The sequence below is a fragment of the Trematomus bernacchii genome, unplaced genomic scaffold (genome assembly GCF_902827165.1).
Source record: "Trematomus bernacchii unplaced genomic scaffold, fTreBer1.1, whole genome shotgun sequence".
NCBI classification, from domain to species: domain Eukaryota; kingdom Metazoa; phylum Chordata; class Actinopteri; order Perciformes; family Nototheniidae; genus Trematomus; species Trematomus bernacchii.
Window position 1 is genome coordinate 13386793 of NW_022988043.1, and position 13291 is coordinate 13400083.

Consider the following 13291-nt stretch of genomic DNA (forward strand, 5'->3'; position numbering starts at 1 on the left):
GGATAACTCAAAACATATCCTGGATATGTACATGTCATAACTTTTCCTCAAATTAAATGAGACTAGGATAGGATAACTTCATCCTTATTTCTAGCTAATGGTGGGCATTTAGGACAGGGATATTATTCTGTTTGTAAAAATCAATGTGTCCTCAAGGGTTAAACACCACTGTGTCATATTCATTGTGTTTGTAGCTTTCATCGAGTGGCAACTCGTTTTCTGGCAGCAATTAAAATAATGGGGCAGTGAGACAAGAATACATCTAAATGTATTCTTGTCTCACTGGAATACACTGTTCCTTTAGCTGGAGTCAGGGTTCGAGTTATGTGGGAGCCAATGGGAGCTGAGCTCCCATAAGGAGGGGTCTGAGCTCCCACGGACGCAGTGAAATCATACATCTGTGGGGGTCGCTAATACATTACCAACAACCATTATTTTAATCACAAATAATGCATGTGTCAATGTAATGAGTATTATTGAAAAGAAAAACATGTTTTCCAAAAGAACAACGCATCTCTTGAATAACAATATGCCTGCACTGCACCTCTTGCACAATCTATGCCTGTGAGCATGCTGCGCGAGCCGAGATCATGTGTGTGTGCGTAGTTTAACCTTTTCATACAGGGCCGTGGTAAGTAGGGGTGCTGAGGGTGCTTGCAGCACCCCCTGATGGAGGACAGGGAATCTGCACGTCCACAAGATTAAATGGAAATATAATACAAATATAATACAAAAAAAAAAAATGTTCGGCCTTGATGTTCACATTCATAATTAAGTAAAGATAACACCCTTTTCACCCCGGTTACATTTGCCCTGAGAGGCTCAGTGAGGTAAAGGACTCTGAGTGTTTAGATAGTTCACTTTAGTCTAAGTTATCACAGTGTGTCTCAAACGGTTTTATCACAATTTATGTAAACAAATATTTCCAAGGCACACCTTTATAATTATTAGGATAAATAAAAACAGGTTTGAAATCATTCCAATGTATACTATAGGACAGTAAACCAACAATATCCTTTAAAACTGGAGAGATTAAAAAATATGGATGAATAAATAAATGTTAACTGATAAAATAAGATATAAATGAACCAGCAAAAATCTTGCCTAGGGCAGCAAATTGGTCAGAACCGGCCCTGGTGTCATCCCCACAGCACCCCCCATTTGAAACATGTTCCCACGGCTATGTTTTCATATTTAAGTTTGTAGCGAGTAGAGGGCTGCTGGCAGGCCCAGACTGGCCATCTGGAGGTTTCCCGATGGCCTTAATGTAGGCTATTGTGAATGCAACGCTGCGCAAATGTGGGTTTGCCTCACACAGGGTGACTGTCTGTCTACATGATGTGGCATCTGTTTCATATGGGTGTTTCCATAGATCAAGTCTCTTTATTTTCCCCTCAAAATGCACCAGATTGATGCATTTAACTCCAAAATTAAAAAAATATCTTACCAGGGGGGGCATGCCCCCGGACCCCCCTAGATGATTTGAGGTCCACCCCCAAAATATGTTCACATGGATAGGTTCCCAAATACATTTGCAATTTTTTTTAAATAGTAACCCCTGTCCATATGTTTATTATTGGTGTGTGTGTGTGTGTGTGTGTGTGTGTGTGTGTGTGTGGTGTGTGTGTGCGTGTGTGCGTGTGTGCGTGCGTGTGTGCGTGTGTGTGTGTGTGTGTGTGTGTGTGTGTGTGCGCGTTAGTTTCAAAGACCCCCATAGAGCTCAGTTTATAACTCGAACCCTGGCTGGAGTGGTATATTTTAGAATAATTTAGATCACGGTATATTTCAATCGATGAAGCACACGCTATATGTCACAGCAGCAGATAAGAGCATAAAGATCAAATAGCAAAGAAATAGACTAACATTGAGAGACATTAAACACAGAGCAAAGCATGAAAACAATCCTCAGTTCACTTCATTATATGTGTTGCACATATGGTAAGATTTCATGTCCACCTATGCATACTATAAGGAATGCGATTTCTAAGCAATACTAGCTATTTGAATCAGAAATATCTCTACAAATATTAATCAGATCGCTTGGAAATTGTGTTTATACGTTCTTAGTTCCTAGAAGTTGAACCCTAATGACTTTGTTGACATCTGACTTTTCCTCTTGCATCACTGAGACTATTTTGTATACATGTCAAAAAGAGATTTTAGGTATTCATGTCAAATTCTGTTAATAATGCAGTTGTATTATAAGTCTTTATCATTGTAACAAAACGTAAATGATTGCATGGCTTTGTAAGAAACATGTTTTCATTTTTTTTATGCGCATACATTTTTCTGTATGGTCACTAACTTTTTGAAACATAATTTAGAGAAAATGCTAAAATAATAACAACAAATATATTAAAGGTAGGGTAGGTAAGAATGAAGAAAACCAGCTCGACTTGCTTTTTACAGCGCCACGGCTTCCACAGATGGAATATTTGTATATATTTATTGACAAAGCATTTAATTTATTCATTGCTATTGGGATGTTAAGCATTCCATGGAATATAACAAAAAGTGTTTCTGAAGTGAATTACTTACCCTACCTTTAAGATAAGAAATGATGCAGTTGCAATGTTTCATCAGTAATCAGGGACACTAAATCCAGTGAGAGGCAAAGCGAAAGTTTTTGGTTTGTTGTTATACACTTCCATTCTTGCTATGAGTCTTGGCAAATGCTAACTTCCCGTGAACTGTGTTTCCCTTGTGGGATTATGTTCTGGCTGCCAGTAACTCAAGACGTGATTCATAGTTGGCAGTGACTGTAGTTGCCTCATGATGAGCACCAGAAAAACATGTTGACACTAGGCCCCACTCACACGGGAACATCAGACATGCATGTGTATTGCTCTTTAGAACATTTCCAAATATAACAATCTTTATTGTTTTTACAGCACTTTTCAAAACTAAATGTTGTGTAATATATATGTAACATACCAACTTAGTTTCGACATTTCCTTTTATCGAGGGTTGATCAAAACATACTACTAGAGAAAATATCTCTCTTAACAATTTGTAAACATCAGACATCTACTGTGCAAAGTTCAGAATATCAGTATCTTAAAGGTGGGGTAGGTACGTTTGAGAAACCGGCTCGAGATACACTTTTTGTTATATTCCATGGAATGCTCTTAACATCCCGATAGCAATGAATATCTTAAGTGCTTTGACAAAAAATCCATAAAAAAATGTCATCTGTGGAAGCCTGTAAGTACTGTAAAAAGTACGACCAATAATTTTAGCCGGCCCGGCTAAAATAACTGGATGGCCTACCTGCCTGTCAGCCTTCCATCTGTGCACAAACTTATCTCGTGCCCTCATTGGTCATGTGCACGTTCGTGTGTGTTGGAGGAGGCGCTCTGTAAGGAAGTGGCAGATTTTCTCCGGTTGTGTATTTTCAAATTCTAGCGATCTCGAGCCGGTTTCTCAAACTTACCTACCCTACCTTTAAGTTTGACTGTAAAAAACATGTAAAAAGGGCATTAGCTGATTCTGCATATGCAAATGCTGCAACTTTCACCATTGGGATAAAAAAAATTCCCAGGCACCCAAGGTGCTTACCTTTCCTTATTTCTTTGATATACCGCTTGATTTGTTTACAATAATTGTCCAAAAAAAAAAAAACTCTTTCATGCTTGTTGTATTTGGAATTTTTTAACCAGTTCCTATAATATCTTACGTACAGTAAATCCCTCTTGAGTAAGAGATTATGATTGTGGGACAGTTTGTTTAAAAACAGACTGGAATGAAAACAGACTTCCTGCGTTGCTATTTGTTTAATTTGAGGAAGGAAAGAAAACAGGTTTCTCTCTAGGGCAACTACAATATGGACTGATAAAAAGGCTTTTGAATCCCACAGCGCTGATAATGTTCAACAAAAGGAATCACTTTTATCAGTACATTGTGATCATGGTAAACAAAAGGGATAGCTTCATGCAGGCCTCAGGTGGAATGGCAAGACATTAAGTCTGTAAAACTAATATATCACCTCTTCAACAGGACAATCTGCTGCACATGTTAAATATCAGCGGCTTTGTTCTCCTGTCATATTCACACAGAGACTCAGATATGGGTTTGATGAGCAGCTTGTGGGAACAACATCAGTTTCTGATGCATCAATGCTTTTCACTTCCATTCGCATTTTTGTTTTATATTCTTGCTAAACGAGGATATCTGGGTTTGACGTACAGGTATGTATTTACAAGTTGATTGCTTATACATTTTATAAAAATCAAACTATGTCTCAAGTCATTCCAGATACTCCAGGAGCCTTGGATAATAATCTCATGTCATATCTTTCATTGAAGCCATATCTTAATATCTATTTGGATTGACATTTAAATAGGTTTATGAAGTTCGGTTTGTAAAACAAATGAAATATTTAATAATCACTCAAACTGTAACATAAAGCAATAACAGCACCATTGTGAAAATGAATGTATTTTTTATTTGTATTTGTTAATATTTAATTTATCTTCATTAAATCAATAGTTGTTTTTGAATGTTGTATTTCAATTATTGACAAGACAGATTGTAAAACAAATGAGCACCACTCTAAGTTAAAAGAAGTGCAAAAAGGTCAATGTGAAACACTATAATCATCTGTTTGTCAGGTTATATTGTAAAAAAAAGTAGAATGCCCGTCAGTTTAGAATTGTATAAAGCAGAGAAAAGCAGAAAGATGTTAATGTTGTAGAAGCTGCAGATAGTTATTTTTAAGCAAATGTTAAATCAACAATTGAAACAGTGTCTGACTACAAAAGGATTTCTGTGTGTGCAGGTACCTGTTTGTTTCAGTCGGAGGATGCGTCCTGGCAGTTGTCACTATGGGCGTCTACAGCCTGCTTCTCTTCACCTCCACCTCTGTCTTCATTCTGCTCGTGTGCTCTGTGGATCTCCGCCGTGTCCACAACTGGGTGTTTGCTGTCCAGATGTTGTGGCAAACCTTCTGGCACCTACTCATACAGTACAGGGAATACTACCTGCATGAGCCTGTCAGCATCAGGTACTAATCAGCTCATCTCTATGTTAAACAAGACATATACTTTATCATATTATATACAATATTCTATGTTTCTTATTCTCATCTAATTCCATTACACGTACAAAGACAACTATTAACTGATCCTACTAAAACATATATCTTGTTCCACTGTGCCATGCCGTAATATTTGTGTTGTGTAACTATATAGCTTATCATTGCAAGTTGTATAGATGGATACCCTTCCAAAAAAGATCCTTGAGTATTACATTAATGTCGGAAGCAAATAAACATATCAAAACAATGTAATTTAATATTTTAGGCCAATGCATGTTAAAGTAGAAAATCCTCTTTGAATATAATCAAGAGCAAAAGGAACAAAATATGGATTTCAGAATGAATCCATTTGTTTTCTGCCAGCTGGATAACAGATAATGAAGTTGACAAAAATGTTTGACATATGTTGTCAGAAAATGTCAGCTGCTTTTACAAAGAATTTGTGAGGTGACGTTTTTAAAACAGCTAATAAATGGACCTAAAGGTGAGTCTGTTTGGGCTAGTTCTTTGCACGATAAGCTTGGAGAATTGTTGTTAAACTGTATTATGCCCTTTGCTCTGGGTAAAAACATGAAATGCATACAGACAATTCATCCACAATTTCCCCTTCCAGGTTGTTTTTGGCAGTGTCCTCGTTGATGCTGCTGACTCAGAGAATCACTTCGCTGTCGATGGACCTCCAGGAGAAACGAGTTGTGCTAACATTTAATGCCTCATCCAAAAGCAAGGCGTGTGTGATGCTTCTCCCTCTCATCAGCTACATCCTCAATTTCACCACTCTGCTCGGCGGGCCTCTGTGCTCCTACAGACACTTTGTGTCTTTAATGGCAGGGATCAGCCTCCACGCTCCACCTAATCCACTGGGTGTATTCCTTCTAAAATTGATGCAGATTATTTTGCTGGAGTGCGTTAAGTTTTGTGTTGTCTATTTTCTAAAACACAGCTACTATGATTCCTCCTCCTCTATCTATGGTGTCCTGTGGGTTTGGGGTCTGGCGCTGGTTTTTAGAATACAATATTATTCTCATTGGAGGATCAGTGAATGCCTCAATAACGCAGCTGGGTTTGGCTTTTGGGAAAAAGAACCCGAAGACTCCCCAGACGGGTGCAAACCATCCGATGGAGATTTCTGCACCATCGAAGCCTCCAGCCGTATGTCTGAGTTTGCCCGTCGATGGAACGCAACAACAGCTTCATGGCTGCGTAGGCTGGTTTATATCAGATGCAAACGTTTTCCCGCTGTTCATGACTTTTAGTTTCTCACTGTGGTGGCATGGTTGTCATTTAGGTCACTTTGTGGGAATGTGGACCTGGGCAGCAACAGTGAAGGCAGATTATCATATACACAGGTACTTGCACCCAAAACTCTCATCTACACAAAGTAAAATATACAGTTGTTTAGGATGGATAAACACTCAGATGATTGTTGCTTGTATTGTTATTGCAGTAGAATTAAGGGATATGTCTGGTTTGAGACTTTTGTCTATAACATACATTGGTCTGTTTCCACTTCTTAATATAATGCTGCTCTTTATCTTATTAAAACTCAACAAAGTTTAGAAATGTAGTAATCTGAACACACTCCCAGACATACAACATACTTGTTCTATCATTAAAATATATGAATGAACATGTCTATACTTGTCTTAGTATTTTGTTGTTTGTCCTCTATATACTTTTTGTTGAATTTGGAAGAAATAATCAATGAAATGTCAACAAAGCTACATTATTCACACCATTTTATTTATCTCGAGTAGTCTTTGAGTAGGATGTAACTTGACTTCATAACATATTTCTATGTTTCAGTCAATGTTGCAAAATGAACTAGATTACAGTGCTAAAAGCAACAATACTTAACATTTAAACATTTCAAGGTTGGTCTCTGCTAGCATAAACTAAAAATACTTTTTGTAATTCAAATCTGTATATGGGGTCATTTTCTATGTCATTAAACCCTGCCATGTGAGTGAGCAGCTCCAGAGAGGAACAGAGAGCTGCAGGTGTGTTCCACATTGAACATCATTCATCCATTGTTTAGGGTTGAGAAACCTGCCAATATACTGTTTGGTTGAGTGTAACATAAAACCAAACCCTGATGCAAAATAATTGGCAGCGCAGTCCATCAAACAAGCTCAGGCATGGCAAGGGATCCTGTCTGACTCGCTGGACAAAAACTAGTGACTCAAAGTGAAAATGACAAATGACAAAAGTGAAAATAAAGCCAGATTTCTTTCTCAATAGTGGATTGACTCAAATGAAACTAGTGGTCAGCAACAACTTCATGAGGTGGGCTGTTTTACTGCTTCCTAGTGGTGAAAACGGTTTAATGCAGCTTTAAGGTGTAATGAGCAAGGATAACAAGACATTAACATTTCCCTGTAAATCCATGTTCATTGAAGGGATGGCAAATAACTCTTTGATGTCAAATACTAAAACCTCTCGTGTCTGCTGACACCGATACCAATCTAAACCCGGGTTTGTTCCCTCTCTCTAACAACAAAGATGTTAATAATACATTTGTATGGAGGCACTTTGCATAAGCCAGCCACTTAAAAAAACATTATTCTCAAACTGTAAAAACAAATAATCTACCCTCTAAAGGAAGAAACATGTGACTGACAACTGACTCGGTTATGTATTACTGATACTTCTTATTTTTATTTGAACTTCTTCACACACAGATCTTTTAGCAGCATTTTTGATTGGTCAGTACCAATTAAACATACACATGAAAAGTGTAAAATATGATATAATATGTCTATCGGGCCCATTACTCAGATAGTTGACAGACAATTTGGAATCGTACCTTTTTTGTTTGTTTCTTTTATACTTTATATTTATTTATGGTGATTTTGACAAGTTATAAACCAATACTGATACTGCCTATTGAAAAAAAAGAAGCAAATTTAGTCACAACAAATAAAGGATTTGCCTGGTTTATCGTCACTCCATTTAGCTGATTTTTGCGTGAATGTGTGCAGCCACTAGAGTTTCAATCAGCAGCACAAATTATATTTTGTATGTACCAAGAGGTGTTTCCCTCAGCAGCAGGGATATGAATGTAACTCCACCCATTTGCTCGTCTGACATACTCTCTCTTCCCTTTTCTCTGTACAATTGTTTTATCAATCAAAAGTCAAAGAAAAGTAACCAATAATATTACAGTCAGGGTTAAAATCAGTTCATCATGTTTCTCTCACAGAGCTTTGTTCCCAGAAGTATAATGTGAAGCATTGTGAAGTACTGAAAATGTAATACAATGAATAATTGTTCTGCTTGTGTCACTTATCTGACTTCCTCCTCATTTTGTAGCAAAGTCTCTCTTCTTTCTTTCCACAGATTTCCAGCGACAATGCCTAAAAACAGCAACAATCCAAGGTTTCGGTTTGACACAAATTTCTTCCAGCAGTCCTCTGGTTTGTGAATGTCCAATGTGTAAATCTAAAAAGAGAGGAGAGGAAATATCACCTTTTAATAGAAAACCCATATTTTTCACACTTTCGTTATATGTTCTTTGCTTTGTCATATCTCTCTGTACAATACATATCCACCCTTTTGGAGCCAGCATATAGACTGCACTGTACACCTCCATGTTCCTCACCTGATGCGTGAGGTGAACAGCCACTGTGGACAGAACAGCATAGTAAGGGAGGGTCTGTTCAGCATTGACTCCGGCTACCACCAGGCCTGACAACATGGCCACCGTGAAGCCACTCAGCCAAGGTTTGGTCTGCTCCTGGAATCTCAGCGCAGTAGACTTCACTCCGATCTTGACGTCGTCATCCTTATCCTAGTTAACAAAGAAAGAATAGAGGGAACTTAGTCTCAATCAATTATACACTACTTTAAATATGAGGCATTAAGCTTATGTTCTATTCCTACGTGACTAAATTCAATGTAATACAATGCAAGTGAAGCAATGGTTCAATGGTACAGCTCACTCAAAAATATAACATATTTGTTCTGTAACCAATAGTGCTATTCATGAACCTAGATTGTTTTGGTGTGAGTTGCTATGTGAAGGGAAATGTATATAAATGCATGTTTCCTTAAAGGTGGGGTAGGTACGTTTGAGAAACCGGCTCGAGATACACTTTTTGTTATATTCCATGGAATGCTCTTAACATCCCGATAGCAATGAATATCTGAAGTGCTTTGACAAAAAATCGTCATCTGTGGAAGCCGTAGTACTGTAAAAAGCACGACCAATCATTTTAGCCGGCTCGGCTAAAATAACTGGATGGACTGCCTGCCTGTCAGCCTTCCATCTGTGCACAAACTTCTCGTGCCCTCATTGGTCATGTGCGCGTTCGTGTGTGTTGGAGGAGGGGCTCTGTAAGGAAGTAGCAGATTTTTTCCGGCTGTGTATTTTCAAATTCTAGCGCACTCGAGCTGGTTTCTCCAAAATTACCTACCCCACCTTTAAGAGCAGTAATACCATAGACAGAAAATAGTTTCTACATGAAATTGCTCAGTGCAAGGTCTGTGGAAAATCTGAAGTAACCAAGTCATGTTTACTGGAAAGAGACAATGCTCATTACTTTTTAAATGTATTTTATGGTGCTTTACTCACACACAAGCCGAGTGCTTCTAGATCATAGACTGTATATATAAAGTTCTAGATCTATTACATTTGAGTGAAGGCAGATATCTCAACAGCAAATGTCGACAACATACGACAACTTACACCAAACCAAGCTAGATTGAAAAATTGTTTTGAACTATTTATTTACTAAATGTGAGCGGCTAACAATATATATGTCAACTAAGCGCTTCATACAAAACATAAATAGGAACTGTACACTTCACCTGATGTGCATATATTGTGTCATATATCAGCGTCCACATCACTCCTGAGAAATACAGCGGGAGGCACACAGACCAATCACAGAAGCCCTTGACGGCCGACCAGCCGAGCAGCGCCCCCCAGTTGAAAGTGAGGCCTGAACAGAAAGAACATTAGGAACATGAGACAGACTTCAGCCTGATGGGAAGAAGTATTACGATTTAAAACACCACAGGAGAGTCTTATACAGCTCATACCTAACACAAACTGCGGCCAGTAAGTGATCCTCTTCATCAGTGGATAGGAGATGACTAGAGACAACGAGGCAGCACCCAAGGCTATGCTGGGAAGAGTACATACGTGTCAAGCGATGAATATATGAACACATTTGCATTTAGGTCCATTTTAGTCAGCATTCTTACACAAATCCCTTGTTCTTGTGCATTAACACACTGCATGGCACAAGTCTATAAAAAGGTAGCTGGTAAACAGTTTGATTCAGTTATAACAGGCTGTTCTAAAACCAAAGGGGCCTATATGGAAATCGAAACAGATATGCTCATTGAAAACATCCCTTCTGTCCTGGACATTAAAGTGATTAGGGGCAGTATCCACAGTCCTTGTTTTGTAAAAAAAGGTTTATCTTAAGCTAATATGAGGCTTCATCAGCCTGGGTTATACAAATCCAGTGAACATCTTCCATAGTTACAGTCTTTTTAGTGCTAAATTCCTTCTGTGTGTTTCCAGAAAGTGTTTTCCTGCTGACCTGCAGTAGAGGGATTGTAACATAAAGAGGGATTTCTGCACTGAGACTGTAACTTTGGAAGACATTGACTCTTACTGAGACTTTTGAATGTGTTTCTGCAGAATCGTACAGTTTAGTTCTAAATCTTTTCTTTTACTTTTAGTACATAGAATAGCCAGAAAAGCATGCTAGCTTGCATACTTAAACATGTGATTAAACACATTAGAGCATCCTGTAATTTTTAGCCTACTATATTTGAACGTGGTTTGGAATGTGGATTTTGTCCCCCGGTGGGTAAAAGATCCCATTACAATTGTTGAACAAAGTCAAAGTAGATGGCAACATAACCAATGGGACAGTTCAATAAATAAAGTCTGAAGACAGTATTTGTTGTCTGACCTACACACTTGCTTCATCGTTCTGTCCTCTCTGCTATTCTCTTTAAACTGATAACTAAAATATACAGATCATATAATATTATATGATACAATATAAAGATCTAAGGAAAACACAGAGATCACTTGATACCTGTAATAGTTGAGACACAAGAGAACACAAAGTGCCAGAGAAAGCTGTCCTCCTAAGAAGACGAGGGCCTGCCTCTGAGAAATCTCTCCTGATGCAATGGGTCGAGTGGCCGTCCTGGACACCTTTATTAAAACATTATCACGTTTAATTAGTCATGACATAGGGAGGTCGTCATTGGCTGTGACTATGTGAGTGACGATAATGCAGATAAGTAAAAAACACAGCTTAAACAGCATCCTATTGTGTGTCATGGCATGTCATTTATAGCTATCAAAGAGAGGAAGGATTTAAAATAATTCTTGTTAATTCAAAATCTAGCTGAAAGGGCTAAGCAAAAAATAACAGTTAAAGCTGTTTGGTAAAAAAGTTTGACCAAAAGCCACCTGTATCTCTCAGCTATTTTGGAAATGGCTTTATATGAATTGTCTTATACCTTTTTGTCAAAGTCTTTATCCCACATGTCATTAATAGTGCAGCCCGCTCCTCTCATCAGCAGCGCACCCGTACCAAACAGGGTGAGTATGCCCAAATGTGGGAGGTGTCCAGGGTCTGCAGCCAATGCAATGCTCCATGCACATGGGAGGTAGAGCAGCCATGTTCCTGCAATACGCAGACACACCATCACTCACACATATTTCTAATATCCTATTGTATACTTATAAATATGGTTATTAAAAAATGTGTGAAATACTATAAAAAGGATCCCCAAAATGCAGGTTTGACAATATTCCAAGCACTTGAACTAAATGTAATACTAAACAATTCCAAACCTACAGTATCAAACTCTCTTTAAAAAAATGTCATACACATACACTGAAAGATGTAATGAAAGTGAATGTACTAACCAATAGGTTTGTCCAGCCTCATCAATCTGAGGTATGGCTGGATTGGCCTTGGTGCTGAGTTCACTATTGTAGCAGCGGATAGACTGATGGATCTTCTCCCATATTGCTGTGTGTCTCGTAGTCTAAATGTTGGACGGAAAGCACTCTGGCTGTAAAACCCTCTTCTCAGTGCACTGGAATCAGAGAGGAGACTTGCATCTCTCGTCCTCCCTCCCTCCGTGTGAAGGAAGACGTTCGACAGGGTGTAGAGACAGTGGTAAGAAGTTCCATGATGAATCCTCCTCAGGGCATCCAGAGGTAACTGGCTGGTCAGCTTGGCTGCGAGCATGTTGTTTTTCTGAGGTCAGATTGAAAAAAAATCTCAGAGAACAACACCCCTTTACACACAAAAAAAGCACACAATGTTTTGTCAATGGCTTTTTCAAAGAGGACTGATTTGCTGCAACAGGCATACCTTTTGTGTCAGAGATAATCAGATGCACAAAGACTGAAGTGTTCATGCGTCAGAGAGCTTTAGTGTGTGTGGGTGTAGCTGCATTATTAATTGCGTGTCCTTTGTCTGTGCACATTCTAGGTCAAAAGATATACAGAATGACAATTAAAAAAATCTCAAACGCATGTAATTACCATACATTTCTGGAAAATAAATCTGAACTTTGTATAAAGACAGGTTAAATAATCTTGTTTAATTTTGAAGTTATAATAGTCAGATATAAAATGAATGATATACTGACAAACATGTATGTTATAACCTTCAGAACTTTTAGAAATTAGACGTGTATGCTAATAGAAGATTTCTAGCTCTGACTATGAGGTAAGAACAATTTTGAATGCCTTGAAAATATGTGTTTTTTTAAGATTTCCATACATTTATAAAGACACTGCAGGTCATTATCAAAACAATTGGAGATGCCATGTTTTAAGATGCATTAGGCGTTAATCAATGCTGATTTGAAGTGAATTTGGGAAGAACATGGGCGCAAAAAGAGCTGCAGTTGAGCAGATTATTGGCACTTGATAAAGGTCAGTTAGTTTTGTAAATAGAATAATAATGAAAACGGCACACACTAATATGACAGAATACTGACATAATATTGTACCTAAAAGCACATCAACTATAAAGCTAACTCGGGCTTAAGCAAACGATTTGTATCAACGTTAACTTGTCTTAAACCGAATTCAGTGTGAGCCTCACGCTGTGAGGTAAAACTTACTACGTTTCTGCTCTCCTGTTATTGTCCGCCCGATATTCTTCCGGAGGAAACAATGGCAGTATGCGGAACCAATGACAGCGTTCTGCAAGATCCGTCGGCACATGTGTTTGAGAAAAAACACACTACAAAACTAAAACG

The 13291-nt window shown here is 38.2% G+C and overlaps 2 protein-coding genes across 3 annotated transcripts; one reads left to right on the plus strand and one right to left on the minus strand.

Annotated features, from left to right (window-relative positions):
• Positions 1–3616: 3616 nt before the first annotated feature.
• Positions 3617–6374, plus strand: mboat4 (membrane bound O-acyltransferase domain containing 4). The gene is made up of 3 exons (XM_034117667.1): positions 3617–4187; positions 4778–5002; positions 5649–6374. Exons 1-3 carry the CDS (start codon positions 4012–4014, stop codon positions 6289–6291), a joined length of 1044 nt encoding a protein of 347 aa, XP_033973558.1. The 5' UTR covers positions 3617–4011; the 3' UTR covers positions 6292–6374.
• Positions 6375–7957: 1583 nt separating this feature from the next.
• Positions 7958–13275, minus strand: coq2 (coenzyme Q2 4-hydroxybenzoate polyprenyltransferase). Of its 2 annotated transcripts, none has more exons than XM_034117546.1 (8): positions 13154–13275; positions 11940–12276; positions 11528–11694; positions 11095–11216; positions 10079–10164; positions 9845–9978; positions 8637–8825; positions 7958–8476 (listed from the first exon to the last, which is right to left on the minus strand). In XM_034117546.1, the coding sequence occupies exons 2-8, from the start codon at positions 12265–12267 to the stop codon at positions 8321–8323; spliced, it is 1182 nt and encodes a 393-aa protein (XP_033973437.1). In that variant the 5' UTR covers positions 12268–12276; positions 13154–13275; the 3' UTR covers positions 7958–8320. The 2 variants fall into 2 exon arrangements, with proteins under 2 accessions (XP_033973437.1, XP_033973438.1); XM_034117547.1 differs by lacking the exon at positions 13154–13275 and adding an exon at positions 12394–12509.
• Positions 13276–13291: the final 16 nt, after the last annotated feature.

Excerpts from the sequence above, each read along its gene's own strand:
- mboat4 (XM_034117667.1), top strand. The coding sequence starts at position 4,012 with ATGTTAAATATCAGCGGCTTTGTTCTCCTGTCATATTCACACAGAGAC. Across the intron at positions 4,188-4,777 it reads TATCTGGGTTTGACGTACAG|GTACCTGTTTGTTTCAGTCG; the intron begins GTATGTATTTAC and ends CTGTGTGTGCAG. Across the intron at positions 5,003-5,648 it reads CATGAGCCTGTCAGCATCAG|GTTGTTTTTGGCAGTGTCCT; the intron begins GTACTAATCAGC and ends TTCCCCTTCCAG.
- coq2 (XM_034117546.1), bottom strand. The coding sequence starts at position 12,267 with ATGCTCGCAGCCAAGCTGACCAGCCAGTTACCTCTGGATGCCCTGAGG. Across the intron at positions 11,695-11,939 it reads GAGGCTGGACAAACCTATTG|GAACATGGCTGCTCTACCTC; the intron begins GTTAGTACATTC and ends TGCGTATTGCAG. Across the intron at positions 8,826-9,844 it reads ACACAATATATGCACATCAG|GATAAGGATGACGACGTCAA; the intron begins GTGAAGTGTACA and ends TTTGTTAACTAG.